This window comes from Mytilus trossulus, chromosome 2 (assembly GCF_036588685.1).
Source record: "Mytilus trossulus isolate FHL-02 chromosome 2, PNRI_Mtr1.1.1.hap1, whole genome shotgun sequence".
In the NCBI taxonomy this organism is placed as follows: Eukaryota; Metazoa; Mollusca; class Bivalvia; order Mytilida; family Mytilidae; genus Mytilus; species Mytilus trossulus.
In genome coordinates this window covers 23976018-24001298 of record NC_086374.1, presented here as the reverse complement: position 1 = coordinate 24001298, position 25281 = coordinate 23976018, and the positions used below count along the sequence as shown (strand labels likewise).

Below are 25281 nucleotides of genomic sequence, written 5' to 3'. Positions count from 1 at the left end.
TCTTATAGACATAAACTGTCACCAATGTTTAACCGCAAATGATAACCGAACTAGAGGTAAAAACTGCTTCTCCCAAGAAAGAATATGTCTACAGAAAATCTCTCTTCCAAAGAACCATCAGGGATTTGAACAACTTACCAACATCAGTTTCATCAGCCAACACAGTTGAGGGATTCAGGGCTGCCCTAAAAGGCATACTCTGAAAGGAAGGGGTGAACACCAGTTGTACATAATTCTAATTGTATTATATTTTGAATATTTTAAATGAAAATATCCAAGAAAGAACTTCCTCTATTGCCTGACAATCCGTCAGGTTTTTGCGTGGAACCAACCACATTCAGTTTTGAATTTGGTTCATTACCTCCAGAGAAGAAGAAGACTCAACTCACAAACAAGAAAAAATGCAAATAAAAGCCTAGGTTTCCTTATAAGAAACATTAAATCATTTATCACAATTCAAACATTAAGTCACAGACATACTTTAATATCACTTTTCCTTCAAAAACTAGAGTGTTCTTGCTGTTTGGAACCCTTACACTGCTGAACTCTTAAAAAAACTTGAGATGGTTCAATGTTGGTCTGCTAGGTAACCATGTACAAATGTACCTGTCATGATTTACCACATTACCATGAAGTTATAGACATACTCAATACACTTTAATGCTGTTTCACAAATAATTCAATAGACCACTTTCGAGTTCATCTGTCACCGGAAAAAACTCATCAATTATAAGTGCCTTTATGATGTCATTTACCAGATAGAGGTACGTGTGCTCGCCTGTATCCCTGCACCGTGAACGTTCATCAAGTGTCTTTGTGATCATCATTGTGCAGGATAAACTAGAAATAAAGTATGTTCAGTAGGTACTTAATCACAATACCCTAATGACAGCGGTGCTGAATCTCAATTATGAGAATTTAATTGGCCGAATAATTTGTGCAATATAGCTTTATAGTTTTTCAATCACTCGCTCCACGACCCACCTAAACACATGAGTGGCGTTCACTAAAACCGAAGTTTTGGACCGAAATGGATTGAACTCGAAAGTTGTCTATTCACATTTACCAATTTAAAATAGTTTAATTTGCATTCAAAATGTTTTACTTCATGTTTTGGTCTGTTTTTCTTATACTGTATGCAATAGGTATACTATATTTGGTGTATGGAATGACTGTATTAAAGGTGTACATGTCCAACTAGCTGGTGTAAACTAATTTGACCTTGACCTCATTTTCATGGTACATTGGTCAAAGTAAAGTTTTTGAGTTTTAGTCTTTTTTTTCTAATACTAATACTATATGCAATAGGTCAACAAAAGTTGTTGTATAAAAATATTTTATGATGTACATGTCAGTTTCACAGTTTTTATTTGACCTTGAGCTCATTTTTACAGTTCATTACTCAGTGTTAAGTTTTTATGCTTTGGTCTTAAACTATACATCTTTAAACAAATGGTCAACTTTATTTTTTGTATACATGGTATAGAAGGATTATAAACTATATGACTGGTATCATCTGACCTTGACCTCATTTTAGTGGTTCATTGGTCAATGTTAAAGTTGCATGGTTAAAATAGTTTCTTAGATACTATAAGCAATAGGTCAACTATATGTAATCCATATATTGATTGTAAGGTGTACATGTCTGTCTGGCATGGGTCAGATGACTTTGACCTCATTTTCATGGTTTATTGGTCAATCAAGAATATCAAGTTTTCTTGGTTAAGTCTGTTTCTTAGAAACTATAATAAGCTATAAGCAAAAAGTTAACTACATGTATATTCAGTGTATTAAATGATTGTAAGGTAAGCATGTATTTCTCGTTTGGTTTATCTGACCTTGACCTCATTTTCTTGGATCATGTTTATGTGATAGTTGTAGTAAAGCTTTATATATAGGATAACCACCATAATATGATATCAATGGTAAGTAAAGAAGACAAAACATTTCAGTGTGTGCTCTTTTTTCTTCTTCGAAATTTTAAAGTTTTAGGTATTAGATTATCTTGAAAAATATAAAACAAAATAGAGAAATTTTTATAGTAAAAATGAACAAAACAATTAGGGGATCATTGCCCTTGAAAGACTAGTCTACTTTAACTTATTTTTTAAGTTTATACAGAAACTATAATCATAATAATAGATAGAAGAAATTGTAAAAGCTAAAGTGTTCAGCAAAATAAGATCTACAAGTACAAATGTAAGACCATTTGGTTTAATCTCAATTGAATGCTTACAGGAGAAAGAATGACAGGATCCTTCTGATTTTTAAGTTATAATTGTATATGTTAATGGGTACATTTTGTACATGTAGATGCTGTAAGAACATTATTTGACTCCAAAAATCAACAGTCCATTATTTCAAAACAAAACGTTTCAAGATGATGAATGAACGTATGACATGTATGAGTTAGTTAAATACAGCAACTGTTTGTAGAACTTTGCTAATGAAATGCTATCACTTACTGGTACACTAAAAATAGGCCAAATTTAGAAATGTTGGAGAAATTAGAAAAAATTTCCCAGGATTTCAAGGTTTCAACCAAATTAGGGTCTATGAAGTATAAAATGCACAGTTTAGAAAAACTAAATATTCAAGTCAGAAATGTTATTAGTTTATAAAAACACATTGTAACAAAATCTATTTTGAGGACACAATCATAGCATGCTAAATTAATGACATGTACATGTATACATAATGATAAGTTTCAGGCTATGAACATTTTTTGAAGTTTTCATTGAATACATTGGTAAATTGAAATTGATATTATACAGAGTATTGATTGCTTATTTTTCAAAAATATATATTTTTCTCATTGTTGAAGGCTGTACCGTTGCCTATTATTGCTAACATCATCTTCTTTTGAACTTCGGTTGATTACTGTCTCATTGGCAATCAAACCACATCTTTGTTTTTATATTTACCTATTGTTATTTTTTTTACTATGATTCATTGTGATAATATAGACTACTACATGTATACTAATCTTAAATTCTAGTTAGAAATGAGAGCTATGTTTGGGCCTTACCTAACCTATCTGTTACTGTCAGTGGTGGATCCAGAACTTTTTGTAAGGGGGGCCCACTATCTGACCTAGTCACACTTCAGTGATTCCCTATATAATCAACCAAATTTTTCCCACGAAAGGCCCCCCCCCCCCCCCCCCCCTTAGATCCGCCTATGACTGTATATTGTATATTATGATATTTGAACAAATTACACGTATTTACTTAGTTATACATACATTTAACTCACATTTAATATAACTGTTTTATAACTAAGTTATGTAAGGTCAAAACAGCTGACCCTTGTGAAAAGATAGACACTTTAGTTAAAGTACCATCACACTTGAGGAATGTATATAATTACAGTTGTAACAAGTCGTAGGAAGTGTCTATATAGGGAAGGAAGGGGCGTACTTCCTTCTCAGGTATAATGAGAGCATTCTTATGATATATAGGTAGGGTTTTTAAATCTTTATGCTTATATATATGTAAATGTTTAAATATAGCAAAATGCATTTCAAAATAACAGTAACATGACCAGTAGTTTAAAAATGTAAATGTTTTGTCTTATTTATAAAATATTTTATAACATTCCACTACACATATTGAAATACAAAACAGATTCACAATTATTAATATTTGAATGATACACATGTAGCATTGATATATTATCACAGATAACTAAGTGAGTTGTGAAGGTAATTTTAAAATTAGTTAGACAATGCTGAAAATTAACACAAACAAAAAACATTTTTAATTGTTTCAAACTTTTTCTTGTTGCAACTCAGTAAAATTTTAAGCATAACATAGGAATAGTAAAAATTTTAAGCATAACATAGGAATACTGATGAACCAAGACCATTTGAAAAGAAGCTCTCCTGGAAGTTATTGTTCATGTGTAGGTGGATCCAGGGCCCTCTGGAAAAATTTGGATGATTATATAGGGAATCACTGAAGCAAGACTGGAGCTTGCCCCCCTTTAAGAAATGTTCTTGATCCCTCACTGTAATGATTTTTGTTACTTATAATTTAACAATTTTCTTGATGTTTTTAACATTTGCTCTTCCCTATGCAATGCATCGAAAAAAAATACCCAGTAACTTCCAAAAATAAGATTATCAAATGGATCAAGTTCTTTATTAAAGACAAAGATGTTTTCCTACAAAATTTATCAGCAATGAAAAAAATCCTTATTTAGGTAATTTTCCTTAAATGACTTGATTTTATTCTGTCTGTGTAGATTTATATCAAACCAGGTCACAATCTTACGTAGTATGAAGGATACCTTCCACTGTTGCTAATGATTTAAATGATGCAAATCTGAATTATCATTACAAAAATAACAGATTCAGGATCCTAAGATCCTTTTATTTATACTGGATCTCCATGCATTTGAAAAATAGCAATTATATTTTCAAAATCATGTCATAATTTCAATTTAGGGATAGTAAATTCCCTTTAAGGGGAGATAATTGTTAATGTAATAATTATTTTTTAAGGTGTTTTTAATTATACTACATTTTGTAGTTTTCTAAATTTCAGTTTTGTTAAGTAAGTATCTTTCACAAACTTCAAATTGTTCAAATAAATCATTGGATTAGAATACAAGTTTTTATTTTGGTCAATAAAATTTCAGTTGTTTTTGATTTTCATTATGACTCAGGCAGAAAAAAGTTCTTTAAATCAGAGATCAAATGAAATACTTTTTTATTAGCCTTCAAAAGATATCTCAAATTTTATCTCAAACATCAAATGTAAAGATATATTTTTAGATGGACAATTATTGGAAATGTGTTTTCTTTTATTAACAGGTATAACCTAACACAATGAGTACATCAGCTGAATTTGACGATAAAGTATCATGTGATGAAGGCATCAAGTCTATCAGAGATGATAATTGTCCAGATAATTATATTGTTGTGGGCCATATAGAAAATGACCCTAATAGACTGACTGTTTTAAAAGTAGGAGAGGATGTTTCAGATATGCCCGAACTTTTTGATGACACACAGATGATGTATGCATTAGCCAGATATGAAAGCACATTTGATATGTCAACAACTGTTAAATTTGTTTATTTTCATTGGTAAGTAAAATGTATCTCTCATGAGCCTTATACTGCAAATTCAGAAATTATTGCATGCATTTTTTTTATTATAAAAATTGATTCAATTTATATATAAATATAGATTAATGATTTGTTATGTAAGTATGAAATTGTACACCTCCATTATTTTAAGATAGGCTATCACCATGTGAAGTGGAAGTTATGTTTTGCCATGACTTCTCCTGTTTGTCCTCCACTTATGAGTTTGAATATTGGTTGTCTCCCTTTTTAGCTTACCTGGCCCAAAGGCCCAAGTGAGCTTTTCCGATCACTTTGCGTCCAGCGTCGTCCAGCGTCTGTCGTCGTCCTTCGTCGTTAACTTTTACAAAAATCTTCTCCTCTGAAACTACTGGGCCAAATTGTATCAAACTTGGCCACAATCATTATTGGGGTATCTAGTTTAAAAAATATGCCTTGTGACCCAACCAACCAACCAAGATGGCCGCCATGATGAATTTTACTATCCATTGTTGGGTTGCTGCCCCTGAATTGGTAATTTTAAGGAAATTTTGCTGTTTTTCGTTATTATCTTGAATATTATTATAGATAGAGATAACTGTGAACTGCAAAAATGTTCAGCAAAGTAAGATTTACAAATAAGTCAACATGACCAAAATGATCAGTTGACCCCTTTAGCAGTTATTGCCCTTTCTATGTAATCTTTTACAAAAATCATCTCCTCTGAAACTAATGGGCCAAATAAAATTAATCTTGGCCACAATCATCATTGGGATATATATCTAGTTTAAAAAATTGTGTCCGGTGACCCATCCACTCAACCAAGATGGCCGCAATGGCTAAAAATAGAACATAGGGGTAAAATGCAGTTTTTGTCTTATAACTCAAAAACCAAAGCATTTAGAGCAAATCTGATAGGGGCTAATGTTGTTAATCAGGTCAAGATCTATCTGCTCTAAAATTTTCAGATGAATTGGACAACTGGTTTGTAGGTTGCTGCCCCTGAATTGGTAATTTTAAGGAAATTTTGCCGTTTTTTGTTATTATCTTGAATATTATTATAGATAGAGAAAAACTGTAAACAGCAATAATTTACAGCAAAGTAAGGCCTAAAAATAAGTCAACATGACCAAAATGGTCAATTGATCCCCTAAGGAGTTATTGCCCTTTATAGTAAATTTTTAACAATTTTCATAAAATTTGTAAATTTTTACTAACATTTTCCACTGAAACTACTGGGCCAATCCTTATAGATAGGGATAATTGTACACAGCAAGAATGTTCAGTAAAGTAAGATGTACAAACACATCACCATCACCAAAACACAATTTTGTCATGAATCCATCTGTGTCCTTTGTTGAATATTCACATAGACCAAGGTGAATGACACAGGCTCTTTAGAGCCTCTAGTTTGATTTTGTAAATTTTACAATATTCATGTTTTGATAGAAACATTTATTTAAAAAAGGCAAGATTAATTAAAATTGAATCTTTGTCCTGTGGATATACATGTACAGTTTTTGTACACACATACTGTATGTTATGAAGTAGGTAAGTTATACGTGTCAGTTACTATGTTGCTTACACCCTAGAACTTTCACCTGTTAATTATTGAAGCTGTCAAGGCAGTTCTAATTATCCATTTCATTATATCATGATTCTCACCTATTTTAATGTTTGTTTTTAAGTTCGATTGAGGTTACTTTAAGAGATCACTATTGAAAAAAAAATAATGACAGGTCTGAGGGAATATTCTGAAATAATTGAAATAAAAGGTTAATATAAATTGTATGTCTTCCTACATTTCAACCATTCAAATTGGAATGAAACAGTCAAATAAGTGCCAATTTATCTGTCTTGTAAAAATTTCTAGGAAATGCTGGTATGGGTAGCTGCATTTAATCAAATTTAACAGAAAAGATATGTAGAAGAAGATTTCTGGAATTATTTTGTAGGGTAGGAGATAAAGTGTCCTATGTAAAGAAAGGAAGGTTTGGTGTCGTTCATGGAAGTGTGGAAGAAAAACTGAGTCCTTACCATTTATTTATAGAGACAAGTAGTAAAGAAGACTTTGATAAAGATAAAATATTACAACAGGTAAATTGACATTTCCTTTAATAGTTATCAAAAGTACCAGGATTATAATTTTATACGCCAGACGCGCGTTTCGTCTACATAAGACTCATCAGTGACGCTCAGATCAAAATAGTTAAAAAGCCAAACAAATACAAAGTTGAAGAGCATTGAGGACCCAAAATTCCAAAAAGTTGTGCCAAATACGGCTAAGGTAATCTACTCCTGGGGTAAGAAAATCCTTAGTTTTTCGAATAATTCAAAGTTTTGTAAACAGAAAATTTATAAAAATGACCATGTAATTGATATTCATGTCAACACCGAAGTGCTGACTACTGGGCTGGTGATACCCTCGGGGACAAAACGTCCACCAGCAGTGGCATCGACCCAGTGGTGTAAATAGTTATCAAAAGTACCAGGATTATAATTTTATACGCCAGACGCGCGTTTCGTCTACATAAGACTCATCAGTGACGCTCAGATCAAAATAGTTAAAAAGCCAAACAAATACAAAGTTGAAGAGCATTGAGGACCCAAAATTCCAAAAAGTTGTGCCAAATACGGCTAAGGTAATCTACTCCTGGGGTAAGAAAATCCTTAGTTTTTCGAATAATTCAAAGTTTTGTAAACAGAAAATTTATAAAAATGACCATGTAATTGATATTCATGTCAACACCGAAGTGCTGACTACTGGGCTGGTGATACCCTCGGGGACGAAACGTCCACCAGCAGTGGCATCGACCCAGTGGTGTAAATAGTTATCAAAAGTACCAGGATTATAATTTTATACGCCAGACGCGCGTTTCGTCTACATAAGACTCATCAGTGACGCTCAGATCAAAATAGTTAAAAAGCCAAACAAATACAAAGTTGAAGAGCATTGAGGACCCAAAATTCCAAAAAGTTGTGCCAAATACGGCTAAGGTAATCTACTCCTGGGGTAAGAAAATCCTTAGTTTTTCGAATAATTCAAAGTTTTGTAAACAGAAAATTTATAAAAATGACCATGTAATTGATATTCATGTCAACACCGAAGTGCTGACTACTGGGCTGGTGATACCCTTGGGGACGAAACGTCCACCAGCAGTGGCATCGACCCAGTGGTGTAAATAGTTATCAAAAGTACCAGGATTATAATTTTATACGCCAGACGTGCGTTTCGTCTACATAAGACTCATCAGTGACGCTCAGATCAAAATAGTTAAAAAGCCAAACAAATACAAAGTTGAAGAGCATTGAGGACCCAAAATTCCAAAAAGTTGTGCCAAATACGGCTAAGGTAATCTACTCCTGGGGTAAGAAAATCCTTAGTTTTCGAATAATTCAAAGTTTTGTAAACAGAAAATTTATAAAAATGACCATGTAATTGATATTCATGTCAACACCGAAGTGCTGACTACTGGGCTGGTGATACCCTCTTTACACCTGTCCACAGATTTAAAAACAAATGTTATTTCAGACACATAAAATTACTGTAGAAATCAATTAGTCTCTCAATGTGTAAAGTAAAATAAGGTTTGATCTAACAAAATATGTGTATTATGGTTAAACTTTACTCTGTAAACTAATAGTATTTTATAGGGTAACATCCAAACCTAACTGATTTACACATCAAAAATGTGTCTGCTGACACCCTAATGTTTTATATCATGTAAATCTAAGAAAATTCTCAGCAATAACATATCATTGTGAAACATAATTCTGTGAATACATCATTGAGAAATAACAATTATAAGTACACAATGCATTTTTTTAATGCTTTTTAAGTGCAACTATAAACCTATCTCACCAATATTTATTTCTCTAGAAGAATATGTACATAGATCCTTTTTTTTTTTTATATATATATTCAATACAATTTCTAGAAAAATCAAAAATAGGACTCATTTTTGCACACTTATGAAACCACTTTTATGCGTGCACTTACCTGCAAGAACCCTTGAAGACATCTTGTACAAGTATTTACATGATTTATAAATTACATTTAGGACAGTTTAAGGGAAACTACAAATGGTAAGTTAATTATATTTGGTATGCACTTGTATTAATATCTGCACACCTTATATCCATTGATTATTATTTAGCTACATTCCCTCAGTCATTATCTTTTGACTTTGAATCATTTGCATAGTTTACTTGGTACAGTTTGCATTTACACTTAGCTTTCCATTATGATTATTTGGCCCTGTGTCTTCTTCTTTCGTGGTTCCATGTCGTGAATATTAACATGAATTGAGTATGACTGAGCCATTACTTAATTTTTAAGGAACTTTTAACATTTTTTGACTCTTTTGGTAGAACTGTTAACTCATACCCTTTAAATAAAGATACAGATGATGTTAAAGATCAATTTGGTCAGACTTTGGCTGGCTATATCCCGCATCAAGCTTCAACCGGCCACTTAAAACTTATGTATACTAGTTCAGCAAATAGAGGTTACATTTAACTCTAAAACATATAAATGAACCAATTTTAAAAAAAAACCACAAGATTAATAAATGCTAGAGGTTCCTGACTTGGAACAGATGCAAAAATGTGGTTTATGAAACTTGTTTGTGAGATCTCAACCACCCCTTATACCTCTAGCCAATGTAGAGTAAACAAACACAGACTAATATGCACAGTAAAAGTCAGTTTTAAGAAGTCTGAATCTAATGAAAGAAAAGGTAACAGAAGAAACTAAGCAAATTAACAATGATCACATGACTGCCTGGTCTGCTAACAGTTATTTTCATACTAATCCAGACCTTAATTAAACTGATCAACAGATTATGTCTTCATTAATTGAAAATCAACCCTTCCTGTCATCATGTTATAGGACAGGAACATAACCCATATCATGCCAACAACTGGTGTTAAAATATATGTTTATTATGTATGTGCCCAGGGAACATCACCATCTTAAAACAGATAATTTAAATAAAGTAAAAGAAAAATCATCTCCTCTATGGTAAATTTTAGTATCACGCTTCCTGTTAAATATACACATATATATCAAGATCCAGGAAAGGGCAGTATTCATTGTTAGTAGTACCTTTATTTGAAGTTAGTTCAACAGGATAAATCTCTTTAATGACAATGCACACACTGAAGTGGTCATTATAGATAACTTAAATATCATCCAATATGTAAAGGTGTTATTAAATCAAATCTTGTTTTGATGTGTCTTTGTCAATTTTACACAGGGCCTTTTCAGGGCCACCAAAATCACATAGTGATTTGTTATCGCATGTTTTACCTTTGGTCGAGAAAGGCTAAAAAAGGTTAATGTTTGTAGATTAAACTGGCTTAACCCCACTCTTTTTTTCCCCTGTACCATGTCAGGGAAACTAGACCCTATGGTGTTCTGATAGTTTATCTTTCTTTGTTTGAGACCATATGAGTATTTGGACTGTACTACATGTATGGTCCCGCCGTATATGTATACTGGTATGGTCTAACCATATGCGTGTTGTTGTGATCTCTTTTACTGTCTGTCATTTTTGGTATTTCCTTTTATCATTTTATATTTTTTTATGAATTAATAACAACATGACAATTTGGTGACATATATAACAATTTTTTCTGACCCATAGTTTTCAAGCCATTATTGATTCTGTAAAATGTTATCTCAACAGAAATTACTAAGTTTAAAGAAATACAAATGATTTTCAAAGAAACTGTGTCATTGAACATAAACTTGATGAAAAATTGTCTTCAAAATCGATAAATCTTTAGACATGTATAATTTCTTTTCCAGTTAGAAGAAAATACTGGTAAAAAATCAAAAGTAATAGAAACTGTCACATCTGGTATGCAACAAAGAGGCTTTACACAAACTCAGCTTCCAAATAGAGGTCCTGCAGCTAAAACTGGTCCTGGAATTGCTAAAGGTGGGGCAGAAATACAGATAGCCCCAGAAGTGCTTACTGCCGTTCATGATGTAAAGGCAGATGGCAATGACACCACCTGGATGTTAGCTCAGTATGAAGGTGGTGACCCTAAATCTCCAATAGTACTAGAGTCTACAGGGACAGGAAACATTGATGAAATGAAGTCCCACTTATGTGATGATTCAGCAATGTATGGATTATATAGGACTACAGATAAAGTAGATGATATTGTTACAGTCAAGTTTACATATATTCAGTGGTAGGTTTCACTGTTATATTCAAGTTTAAATATATTCAGTGGTAGGTTTCACTGTTATATTCAAGTTTACATATATTCAGTGGTAGTTTTCACTGTTATAGTCAAGTTTACATATATTCAGTAGAAGGTTTCACTGTTATATTCAAATTAACATATATTCAGTGGTAGGTTTCACTGTTATGGTCAAGTTTACATAATATTCAGTGGTAGGTTTCACTGTTATATTCAAGTTTACATATATTAAGTGATAGGTTTCACTGTTACAATCAAGTTTACATATATTCAGTGGTAGGTTTCACTGTAACAATCAAGTTTACATATATATCAGGGGTAGGTTTCACTGTAGGATGTTATATACATGTTGTACAGTATTGACACTACATCCATTGTAAGTTCAAAGTGAATAATGAATATATAGAATAATACATGGCAAAATCTGTATTTCATGCTGTATCACCACAAGAAACCAATATTAGACATTTAGGGGGCTCGCAGGTCTAAATCATTTTTTAGCTCACCGGGCCCGAAGTGAGCTTTTCTCATCACTTGGCGTCCGTCGTCGTCCGGCGTTAACTTTTACAAAAATCTTCTCCTCTGAAACTACATGGCCAAATTAAACCAAACTTGGCCACAATCATCATTGATGTATCTAGTTTAAAATTTGTGTTTTTTGACCCGGCCAACCAACCAAGATGGCCGCCATGGCTAAAAAAAAGAACATAGGGGTAAAGTGCAGTTTTTGGCTTATAACTCAAAAACCAAAGCAATAAATTGTGTTTTTTGACCCGGCCAATCAATCAAGATGGACATGGAGGTTAAATTCAGTTTTTGGTTATTACTCAAAAACCAAAGCATTTAGAGCAAATCTGACAATTGGTAAAATTGTTTATCTGGTCAAGATCTATCTGCCCTGAAATTTTAAGATGAATGGGACAACCCGTTGTTGGGTTGCTGCCCCTGAATTGGTAATTTTAAGGAAATTTTGCTGTTTTTGGATATTTTCTTGAATATTATTATGGATAGAGATAAACTGTAAACAGCAAAAATGTTCAGCAAAGTAAGATTTACAAATAAGTCAACAAGACCAAAATGGTCAGTTGGCCCCTTTAAGAGTTATTGCCCTTTATAGTCAATTTTTAACCATTTTTCGTAAATCTTAGTTAACTTTTACAAAAATCATCTCCTCTGAAACTACTGGGCCAAATTTTACCAAACATAGCCAGAATCATTATTAGGCTCTCTAGTGTAAAAATTGTGTTTTGTGACCGGGAAAACCAACCAAGATGGCCACTACGGCTAAAAATAGAACATAGGGGTAAAATGCAGTTTTTGGCTTTTAACTAAAAAACCACAGCATTTAGAGCAAATCTCTGCTGCCCCTAAATTGGTAATTTTGCGATTTTTTACTTATCATCTAATTATGTTCATCTTCACATAAAAAACACATTTGCAAAGTTTTAAATTTATATTCCTTCTAATAACGGAGAAAATCAAGTATCTGTAACTTTTTTGGTTAAATTCTCGAGTGGGTCAAGACGTATTAGCCCGATTTATTGAATTCTGGGGAAAATAAAATCCGTTTAACTCTTATAGCTTATCGACAAAATACGTAATTTAAAGCGCACAGCTGACGAATGGTGGTAGTTATTAACCACAATATAATAATGAACGAAAATGAATATGCATATACCGTTTTGTATTGATTGAATTAAACTCCTATAAAATTATCTCTAGTAAATGTTTTTGAATAAATTTAATTAATTATTGTTGAGATTTTATTCATAAAATATTTATTGAAAATTTTTACTGATATTGAACTGAAAATATTTCAGTTCTATTTACCGTTATTGTTTTGATAATCATTTCAATGCAACTAATGTGTGAGCAGAGTGTGTATATTATTTTGTAAAGGTCACTGTATATTTCTCGGCTTGAGGTCAATTCATTAACCTTGTAGGTATTTAGCCGCAGGTGTGAGTTCAAGCGTACACAGGTATAAATGTTGTTATTTGGAAAGGATAAACAGAAATGATTAGAAAGAGTATGATGTCACGATGTTAATACTCTAAGATTTAATACACGATGAGAATAAAGATTCAATAATTAAATTGTGTAAATTAATTGAAAATAAAATTCAGATTCGTAAATCCGAAAATGTATAAAAATAAAAGGAAACAATTTTTTTGATTACTTTCTTAGCGGAAATTGGCGTGAAGATTCATATAAAGTAAAACATAGTAGTTTTAATCTTTAATAAAAACTAAATGCAATATTACCCAATTTGATATACCATTGTACATCTGTTTGATATCATTGACTTTACCGGAATTTGTTAACTTGTATTCAAATCTGGCTGTGTTTAAATGCTAATAACTATTGCAATTTTAAAGTTTTTAATTGACAAAAAAATACAACATACATGATTTTTTTTTAGTTTCTTTCAAACATTTTATTCTAACATAATTTAATTCATTTGACAATCATTTACACGAACTTTTTGTCAAAAAATACCAATTATCTAAGCTAAGGCATTACTTTTTTTTATGGATTTTGTTTTTTAATACTATGATAATATTTGTGCAATGTTGAACATGATAGCCGTCATTAATCCAAATAAGTCATACAGTAGTTGTAATAAAATTTATTTTTAGTCATGCATAACTGATATTGACGAATTTAGAATAGTTCGTCCATACATCGTTGTTCTTGAAACAATCATTATTAGTATACATGTAAGTTTCCTGACGTATAAGAGCCATTGAGGATGAGCTCCAGAGAAAGCAGACTAGTAGCGTTTCGTTCGTTTGTTTGTTGGGAAAGGAGAGGAAATGCAACCGCTTGTACAGATAAACGACAGAATTACCATACAAGCATTTATAGTCAACACAATCAGAAACAATTCCCATCGTTAGACGGGGAATATGAAGGCTTTCAAGAAAGAACAAGTGACATGTCTAACTCGAACAGTTAGAAAATGGACTATCGACATCGACCGCTTGTTCTTGATATTTGAAATTGTATGCATAGCCGCCATATATACGTATACGTTTATGACAGTGATGAGTTCTTGTGTCTGACAAAAACTAAATTCCTTCATGGTTATATCTTGCCATACGTTTATATTGGTTTGTAAGGTGATTACTCAAAATCGTTATTTGAAAATCCTGTTTGTGAGAATGTATATTCATTTCAATACAGAAATTTCGTCTATATATTTCACAAGTGTACAACACGGAGAAGCTCTGAAGGTCCATTACTCCCATTTTATTTGGGTGTGAACCATCGATGTTGACAGCAATATCAAAGAATAAGATGATGATGGTAGAAAGAACTATGGGCGTCATGTGGCAAATATTACATGCATATCGGACAATGAGTTGTCAATCTGTATGAAAAGATTTCCAATAAAACCATATTATTGAGAAGGAATGTTTACATGCTATACTCTCGTACTAGTATTACAGGGTTCTTGTGGCGTTCACCTTAGACACACATCTTTTTAACGATGTTTAAAAAAAAGACAGAACCAATTTAATGTCATATTTCCCTATTTTTTTAAATATAACTAAAAGTCTTTCATCTGGCAAGAATATCCCTATTTAGCGGACAAGTAATTTATTCTTTTTTCTGTTATTGAATACCAAGAAAGAAAAAAAAATCCCGAAATTAATTTGAAACTTAGATACTCAAAAGTTTCCCAGCAAAATATTCACATCCCTTCGGGATAATTAGTGTTCGTCCAGTGGCATATATAACAATTGTGATGATTCCTTCCTTTGTTCGAGAACAATCTTATTGAAATATAAATCGGTGATTTTACTATGTCCACAACTTCAATGAACCAAAGCAAAAGTTATACATCGACCTGTATTTAAATCAAATTGGTTCTCTCCTTCTTCTGGTATACAATAGTCTATCGACATTCGATGATTACATACTGTTGGCATACGTGGACTAGTCTATTTACAACACTTTTACCCATATTTATTCAAAATATATGTTTTTTTCTTATGTTCAATGTATACATGTATATATTTTAAATTGCGCTATAGTTCCGTAACTTTCTATCCAGTCGTATAAACCAAGGATTTGTATAGTTAGATCTAACTATACAAATCCTTGTATAAACGAAACGTCGGCAAGTGCATATATTTTTTAAAATCAATATTTCTGGTATGTTCCAATCTGTCCTTCACTTTTGACAATGAGTATATATTACATTTTCCCAAATTCACCCTTGGAAAAAATATTTAAATAGATTTTAATTTCATCAAATTTTATTTTTGGGGCCTATTATTTATATTTTTATGAATAACATTTTTTACACCAGAAATGTTATTTATAAACAAGCGTATGAGTTTGGTAATGACAAGTAAGACAGAGTTGTATATTATACATCTGATAGTTCAAAATGGAAAGTTAAATGTTATCATCCGTGTACACTGATCAATACCAGCAGAAGTGAAACGATGTGTGAACTTGCAAGCCTGACACTGAGGAAATCGCTTGAATACCTGGACGTGTCACCTCACACCCCTCACAATACCTTTGGAAGTAATACCTTTAGCCATGCTGGTGATCAGAAGAGGGAAGATCAAAATTTATTTGAAAACAGTTTATTACTTTAAAGAATTATGAACAAATTAGATTTTGGAAAACAATTTTCACGGAACACTTATTTATGATTTCAACTTTGACTTTTCACCTAATTCCAATATCAAGTTTAAAAACAACAGACCATGGTAATTTAAAGAATATTTTCCGTATCAAGTTAGTTAGTCCAAGGAGGTTATATTAGAATATAACCTCCTTGGTTAGTCGGATAAAACAACCGTACAATTGACAAGATATCGACACGCAATTACGACTATCGGTTACTGTAGTTTTGTTTCTTTGTTGTTTATAGACATATCGTTTCATTAATCGTGAAAGAAGACAAAATGGCGGAAGAAAGAGAATTGATACTCTAAATTTAAAATCGATGGTGATCGCTTATCTAGCGGAATAAAACTTTAAAATCTATGAATTTGAGCATTTTTATACAGAATGAACATAATATCAATTTTTGATTTTTTTGCGAAGTTTCCCTTTAAGAAAATTTTGCTGTTTTGGGTTATTATCTTGAATATTATTATAGATAGAGATACACTGTAAACAGCAATATTGTACAGCAATTTAAGACTAAAAAATAAGTCAAAATGACCAAAATGGTCAATTGACCCCCTAAGAAGTTATTGTCCTTTATAATCAATTTTTAACAATTTTCATAAAATTTGTAAATTTTTACTAACATTTTCCACTGAAACTACACGGACAAGTTCATTATAGATGGAGATAATTGTAAGCAGCAAAAATGTTCAGTAAAATAAGATGTACAAACACATCACAATCACCTAAACACAATTTTGTCATGAACTGTCTGCTTCCTTTGTTTAATTCACATATACCAAGGTGAGCGACACAGGCTCTTTAGAGCCTCTAGTTTTTATATAATATAAGATTTCGCTAATTTTTTCTATAAATGAACTTAATCTTATACCTAATAGAAAAATAAAATAAAAAAGAGGGGTCACCGATCATTTACGCTAACAATCTGCCTTCGAAAGAAACATACATTTTTGTAAAAGTACTTTTATTCTGTTGAACTAATAGGAGAAAAAGAAGTAATATCGAAATAAAAAAAGAACGTAATTACAGAAATCGCTTAAATTTTACAATTATTTAGTTTATGTATGGCCTATTTGAAAACAATAATAAAAAAATATATGTCACCGATGAGTAAAAAAAGATATTTCAATCTTAATGCAAAAAATTGCATTTTTGCACCAAAGGGAGATAATTTCGAGCTTTTTTCAATGATATCTACCTTTTAAAAGTCAGCTGGTCCAACACGAATTGATTTTTTGGAATGATTTTTGTGCCATATGATAAAGTAACAACTACTTAAGGTTATTTAAAAATTAGTAATGAAAATTAAATGTTAATTTTTTTTCTGAAAATCTTATACCCGCGAGCCTCCTTAAATTGAGATAATTGTAAGAAGCAAGAATGTTCAGTAAAGAGTAAAGTAAGATCAACAAACACATCACCATCACCAAATCACAATTTTGTCATGAATCCATCCGTGTCCTATGTTTAATATGCACATAGACCAAGGTGAGCGACACAAGCTCTTAAGAGGCTCTAGTTTAGATTACAGTAAAGATGACAATAAAAAAAAAATGGTTTTGCTCATTATGGATTACAGTTTATATAATGTTGGTTTCTTTTTTTTTTACAGGATTGGTGGTAAATTAAAACCTATGAGGAAGGCTAAAGTATCAACAAACAAAGGTGTAATAGAGAAAACATTTAGTCCTTACCATGTTAGTTTGTTTGCTACAGAACAATCAGATATATCTGAAAGAATTGTAATGGAAAAGGTAAGAATCTCAAAACTTGGTGATCAGCACTCATCAAAACTCAAAACTTGGTTATCATCTCTCAACAGAACTCAAAACTTGGTTATCATCTCTCAACAAAAAGTCAAAACTTGTGATTATCAGCATAAAAAAACCCTCAAAACTTGGTCATTGGCACTCAATAAAACTCAAAACTTGGTTATCAATGCTCACCAAAACTCAAAACTTGTGATTATCAGCATAAAAAAACTCTCAAAACTGGGTTATCAGAAATCATAATACTTAAAACTTAGTTATCAGCACTCAACAAAACTCAAAACTTGTGATTATCAGCACTCAAAAACTCTCAAAACTTAGTTTTCAGCTCTCAACAAAACTCAAAACTTAGTCAGCAACACTCAACAAAACTCAAAACTTGTGATTATCAGCACTCAACTAACTCAAAACTTGGTTATCAATGCTCAACAGAACTCCAAATTGATTATCAGCACTCAACAAAACTTGTTAATCAGCACTCAGCAAAACTCAAAACTTGGTTATCAATGCTCAACAAAATTTAAAGAGGGCCATGTCAATGCATATATTTTCATATTTTGATCATCAAGAGTCTGTATTTAGTACCGTGAAACAGGACCCTCATCAAAACCTTTGCTAAAAATGACTAATTAGTTGACTTACCTTTCCAGCAAACGTGTACACATTTGGAGTTGTCACTATTATTTGATAAGTTTGCATCTTAACGATTTTAGCTATTAAAACTAAAGGTATAGGATGTCCTTAAATTTCCATTATTTTTATTTCTTTTCCTTGGTTATAATGACTGCAACAGTTACTTGTATTTTGCTTAGGTATTACAGTGAATTGGGTTTATCTCATTAAGATTGCAACTCAACTGTACTAAAACCAGAAGACATCTCAGTATATTGACGTTTCCACTAACGATGATGTATATTTATATTGTAGATAACTTCAGCATCAGGAACAAGGTCCCATGTAAAGTAACCATATACAACTAAACTAACAATGCATGTGGTCATTGGAGATGGAATAGCTTTTACATGACAGAAAAGCCACCAGTTTAACCATGACAATAATAAACCACAGATACAGTTACATTTGCTAAAGAGATGTATGCTCTACTTAAGTGTTTACCATAAATATCAGGGTGATCAAGACAGTCATATTTCTTGCCATGTTTTTGTTATAACAATAATTGTATTTACAAAGTTAACAAATGTTCCAGAATTAAACACATGTGGCTTGGGAGACTTTTTATTAAGATCAAACCCAGCCTCCCATAATATAATTTTCCTTTTTTATAAAAAATAAATAATTATATATTATATAATATACAGAGGGCTGTTTTGGAAAGTATCTTTTTTCTTTGATAGTCTTGTTGGTGGTTCAGTGACTTTGGTCATAAAACAAGTGTCCTCAAAGACCTAAATAATTAACTTTGGAATAGTCCCTACATATAGTTGACTAAGTTTATATTATGTGACACTTACAATAGAAGTTAAAAAAAATCCTTTCACTTTCTGATTTTTATGTATTTATTCAAGTTTGAATAGTCTGTTTACCAATTCTATCTTGTATTGATCTTATAATTGGAGATATACTGAACCAACTTATTTTTGCGAGCAATTTATTATTGCGACTTTTGTGATTAAAAAAATAATGCGAAATAGATAATCGCGAAAAGGTTACTTTTGAATTTTTCCCTTTTCAAATACATCTAGAAATCAGGAAATTAAATACCACAAAGTGGGCTTTAAAGAGCTAAACGCAAAATAAAGTATCAGCAAAAATAAGTTGGTTTACAGTATTTGTTTGAGAATTTCACTCAGGAGTGACAGAAGTTCTCATTGACAATGAAGAGCTAATGGAAAGAGCAAATTCATATATATGTAATGTCTGTTTTGTTTCAAGTTTTACAAATCTTTTAATTACATTTTATCTTTTGATTTTAGCAAAATATGTTTGATATTAATGTAGTTATTTTTCATTAAAATTTCTAAAACTGTCAAGATATCACTGCCAACTTATCATGCTTTGCATGGGCAATAACTAATTGGTCTGGTTAAGAACCAGTCTACAATTGTATTAAAAGTGTGTAATAACAGAATCAAATCAGTTACTGGCAAATAAATATTTAAACAGATAAAATTATATAGCTGAATGAAAAGGCATTTAGATCCTTTAGTTTTCATTTCATCCATAATTATTAGAAAAAGAACTAAGAATCTCAGATATTTATTAACATTGCTAAATTTCTTAGAAAAGGAGGTTTAGCAATAAAATAATCAATCAAAGAAAATACTGCATTATATTTTGCAGTGTGAGCATCTTCATGATAGAGTGACATAAATAGTGCAGTAAAATCATGTATGTTCAACATAGTATGTCTTATGCATCCCTAAACACAAAAATAAATCATTATTTCATACTGAGGATTTTTACAATTCACACTTCACTCAAGTTTGATAAACCTAAGGCAATTGTAAATTGTATATTTTGTGATCTTAGCATTCATGTAATATGTGATGTGGTAAAAAAGATTTCCTTATTTTCTGAAGTGCAAGATAAAATATGTTGTACATGAATTTCTACTTTTAAAGGGATATGGTCTGCCATTACAACAACATGTTTTAATTTTCCTTTTTTAGTTCAAATACAGTACAATGTAATACATGTAATAATAAAATGATGACTATATTTTGGGTAAAAATAATTTTCTTAGGGTTGAAATTAGATTTTTTAACCATAAATAGGTACAGAAATTTGCAGAAGGTTGACAAAATGTATAAAGTTATGGGTTTAAAGAAATAATCCCCATCATTTTATCTGGCTAACAAAGAAGTTGACATACAGATTCTACCATGCTTTGCGTTTGATGAAATATTTCTACAGTAAACCTGGCAAAATCAGATTTAAACAATACTTGCTAAGCATACTCAATATTAAATATTTTTAACTGTTGATAGTGTAGAAATATTTTGTCCAATGAGATGCAGGGATTGAATCTGTTTCTCTCATGATTAAAAGCAGATAGCTGAAACCACCAAAAAACCATAATGGCTGCAAGGATTAATTTTTTGTCAGCCAGAATGATTTGGCTTGCTTGATATTTCACATCCTTTAACTTTTTTAGGTATGCAATTTTCAGTTATTTTTTAAAGATATTTTTTAAGCAAGGGGACCAATTTTATTTTTTCGAACATTTTGTTGGTGTTTTATTGAAATATATTATTTTTTACAATGTTATTGTTCAAATGTTTAATTGTTTTTTCAATATATATTTTTATGTGTTTTTATACTGGATACTTGTTGCATTTTATGAAATATTTTTTATAATATGATCTGTTATATGTCTAAAAGTGTCTTGTTAAATTTAAATGTTTTTGAATTGTTTTATATAAAGATTTTTGTTTGATCAAGGTACTGGAGTACTAAATATGTGATTATGACACACCCAATCAAATTTGCAGTTGCAGTCAATCCATTCCAATATTTTATCAATATTATATTTTATTATGATTTTTATGTGTTTAACTGATATGAAAAAGATGCAAAATAAACCATTGACAACAACATTAAAGTGAAGTAATCAAAATGGATTTTTAAGAAGTGACATTTTAAAATATGTCTTTTGGAACATGAATTTTAACTGTCTCTAATGTCATGTGATATTAAGAAATATAAATTAAAATCCAATATAACTAGTCATATGTTTCATATATAGTTTCATTGACCTTTGTTAAGGCAATTTCAAAAGAAACATGAAATTAAGGAAACAAATTATAAAAATATATTTATGTGTCCTTGGGTTTTGATTTGTAAGTTAAGGACCGAGTCTATGATTGTAATTTGGCCTTTAAATGAAACAATGGTGGTTCCATTGAAGCATAATAATAATCTCTTCTGCACTAGTGCAAGATTTCTCTGACTTTTTTTTTTAAATTTGCAAGTCCCTAATCCTGAAAAAGGCCTTCAGATCTCATAAGAATCTCATACTATATTTGCATTATATTGTCATGTTTGTAAAAAGCAAAACTACAGTGCCTTTTTGCCATTTTGAAATAACTGGAGATATGTTATTATTGCCACAGAAATTACTACCCACCAAAAGACAATAATCTGACCAACTACAGGTCATCATAACAATAACAATATACTATAACACTGAAGATAAATATATGTATTATATGTCACCATAAGCAAAACATGATGAATTTTATGAACCTTTACATCAAGACAAACAGAATTAAACATTATGCATATATCTAACAATTTTTTTTAAAAGGGCCCCTAAAAAATCATGCAACACAATTTATATAAAGGCAAGAAAAGATATTTACTATTTGACGAGGGTCACAAACAACAAAGCTGGAAAAATTATACATTTGCAATTAAATAAATAAAGAATTTTCTCTTTTATATTTCCTGAAGATAACTGAGAAGCTATACTTTCTTATTTACTTGGCCATATAAATACTAGTCAATTTTAGCATGTAAATTGTTTACACTGATATTCTTCTTTAAGCATTGTTTACAATATGTACTTTAATTTATACCGTTATATATGTATGTGGTATGTATGTGATCTGAATAATAAAATTGATACAAATAAAATCCATCTGTTTTATAACTGGGATAAAAAAAAAAAATATTTCAACATCCACACAACTAAGTTGATTTCATTGTTGGAACAAAATAGATTTTGTTGGCGATATGGAATTTATAACAAATTGATAAAAGATTCAGTGAGAGTATATATTTTTTTTAAATTGGGAATTCAATATTTATTTTGTATTCTGCTTTGATATATATAGATTCTTACATTGATACCAGTGGATTATCGGATTTATCCAATCGAGATAGTTAAATTATCAATTTTAAAGTTCGAGCCACCTCGGCGAGTACTTTAAAATTCATAATTTAACTATCGAGATTGGATAAATCCGATAATCCACGAGTAACTATGTAAGAATCTGTTTCTCTAATGATTAAAAAGACATTTTCTTTTTTTGTTTACCAAAAATCCCCTTCGAGTGCCTTTCACATTGCATGAAGTTGTCAATTTCATTAACACCTGTTATCATATTTTGGTTCATCCAGTCAGCCAAAAAGGTCATGACCCTTAACTTCATCCAATTATCTTTTGAGATCACCAGCAACCACACGTTGATTAAATTTTTTTATACAATGGGTTCGAAAAGGGATAAATTTCCATAGAATTAGAGAAATATATATATATTTGGGTAAATGATGATCAATGGATTTTTAAACAAAAATATTTTACATTGGAAAGTTTAAACGTTGCATGACAAATATGTTGGAATTTGAACTTCTTGTGTCCTTTTAAATTGTTTGTATCACTAGGAGTACAGTTGTAGTGTATGTTTGAATGTTTTTTGTGTTGAAAAATATTCAAAATGCATTCTGATATCTTGGAAGACGTTGCTAAGGTAGCAGGTACCAGTTTTGGTGTACCAGAACATGTGTCCCACGCAGAAATTTTGTTATAGTAAAGCATTGAGGTATATAATTGCATCATGTGGACTAAAAAAATAATTGAATGTAAATTCTAGGCTAGTATACTACACAAGTAAGTAGTTGCATACACAGGTTGGGGATTTCCTTCACACATGGGTCCAATCAGATGTAAAAATTGTGGTCTCCTCACTTGACGGCATCCAATCAAAGTAGTGAAAATATTCATTTTTTTGTAAACAAAAATATCTTGAGATTTTGATGGTAAGGATAGGTTCGGACAATGCTCTAATTCACTAAATATCCTTTATCTCTTGAATTTTGCCTAAAATTCTTGTCGGCTTTTAGCAGGATTCTGCAGGTGAGCAATAGATTGGTATCAGAGCATCACATTTTTTGCCTTATTTACAATGCATTTATAAATTTTTAAATCTCCATGCTGGACAGACACCCACATTTAAAGGTTTTCTATATATTTACATAAGCACGCACACATCTTGGTTCCTTGAAACCATACATTTTATTTGTATATAAGCTTGAATGAATTTTCAAGAAAATAAAATCATAAATCCATGAAATTCTAAAGATTTATTGTAAAATAACTGGTTTCTGCCACCTAAGTAGTTGTTGGATGAATGTGGCCATTTTGATTTTCAACACTTGTGTCATAGATATTATTGTATTTATCTATCTCAAAGAGCAGGAAGTGAGGTTATTTAAGCAATGACTTCAATATTTTTTCTGTCTTTGAAGAAATAACATAAAAAATGTGGTGCACACTGAATAAACCATGTAGAGGATTATTTTAAAATGTGTACCACATTTGTTATGCTATTTCTAATAGGCAGAAAAAAACATTACAGTCATTGCTCATAATTTAGTTCTTAATTCCATTTTAAACCTGAGTAAATCATGAAAAAATGTTGAGGACGTCACGGTCAAATGACAAAATTATGTCTATGAGCTGATATTTAAAACCAAATGATGTCGGCTAATCAGAAGAGGCGTTACATTCAAAATAAAATTATACCACAATATAAGAATAAATACTGAAAAAAGATAACTTGTTTTGATATGATTGCCAGTGAGACAACTTTCCACCAGATACCAAATGAGATTGATGTCAATTACTAAAGGTCACCGATCCACCATGATATAACCTTCAAAAGCAACAATGAGCAAAACCCATACTGTATAGTAAACTATATAAAATGCCACACCACACAAATTATTATACATTTAAAGAGAAAAAGTTTTGCCTTATTTACACTAAAACAATACTTGAAAGCCTTATTTCAGCTAATAGATTTTGAATCAGCAAAAGGAACGACTAAATACTTGAATGTTGCTATTTGAGGCTTTTCTCCTAAGCATTCAACATTTGGGAGTGAGAGCAAGGACTGGTCGGCTCAGAGTAAAAATAAAGTGCACATTTGAAAATATAAGGTTCAGGCATATGGTCTAGTACAAAGCCGTGAGAATTCATATCAATTTCACATTGACATGTTTTTGTCCTTATGCATGTCATATCTGCCATTGAATAATTTTATCCCAGATCTAATTTATGATAGCTGAGGCTTTCCACACCAAACTACTTTACTGTAAAGTCTTCAAATAAGCAGTCTGACCCATATGACCGTACAAAATGCCAAATGCAATATTTATGCCCTTTAGAAATGTATTCATAACTAATGTTACCAATTGATCAATTGAAAATTAAATCATGCTTATACAGATGAAAAAAATATACAAGGATATTACTTCAATGATACAGACTTAAATAACTTTTAGAATATATTTATTCAATAGATCAAATTTTAATTTTTGCTCACTCTTTGAATCTTGTTTTTCCGTTTTGTCTTTTGTGAGTTTCACCTGTGTTTTTTTTGCGTGTTTAGTTTGTGTTGCTGTTGCTCTCAGACATTTACCAATCTACACTGCTAAACTGGTGCTTGCTATATCATAAACTATTTGTAGGACAATTATTAGACAAAAGTTCACTAGCACCATCATCTATAAAAAAAAATTAAAGAACATGAATTGAAATTCATTAAGACTGGTGTCATAAACAGCAATATTAATAGAAATACAAATACTTTATGATCTGTATGAA

The 25281-nt window shown here is 31.1% G+C and overlaps 1 protein-coding gene across 4 annotated transcripts in view; it reads left to right on the top strand.

Moving 5' to 3' along the window:
* LOC134706793 (uncharacterized) overlaps positions 1 to 22311 on the top strand; it is a 28291-nt gene extending 5980 nt beyond the window's left edge. For 3 of the 4 annotated variants that reach the window (XM_063566077.1, XM_063566078.1, XM_063566079.1), the window contains exons 2-6: positions 4817 to 5091; positions 7026 to 7167; positions 10883 to 11274; positions 17555 to 17696; positions 18639 to 22311. In XM_063566077.1, coding sequence (XP_063422147.1) covers positions 4832 to 5091; positions 7026 to 7167; positions 10883 to 11274; positions 17555 to 17696; positions 18639 to 18677 — 975 coding nt within the window. In that variant the 5' untranslated portion in view covers positions 4817 to 4831 and the 3' untranslated portion in view covers positions 18678 to 22311. Of the gene's footprint in view, positions 1 to 3343; positions 3461 to 4816; positions 5092 to 7025; positions 7168 to 10882; positions 11275 to 17554; positions 17697 to 18638 lie in introns of those variants that run through there. The other variant, XM_063566080.1, reaches the window with a different exon arrangement.
* Positions 22312 to 25281: the final 2970 nt, after the last annotated feature.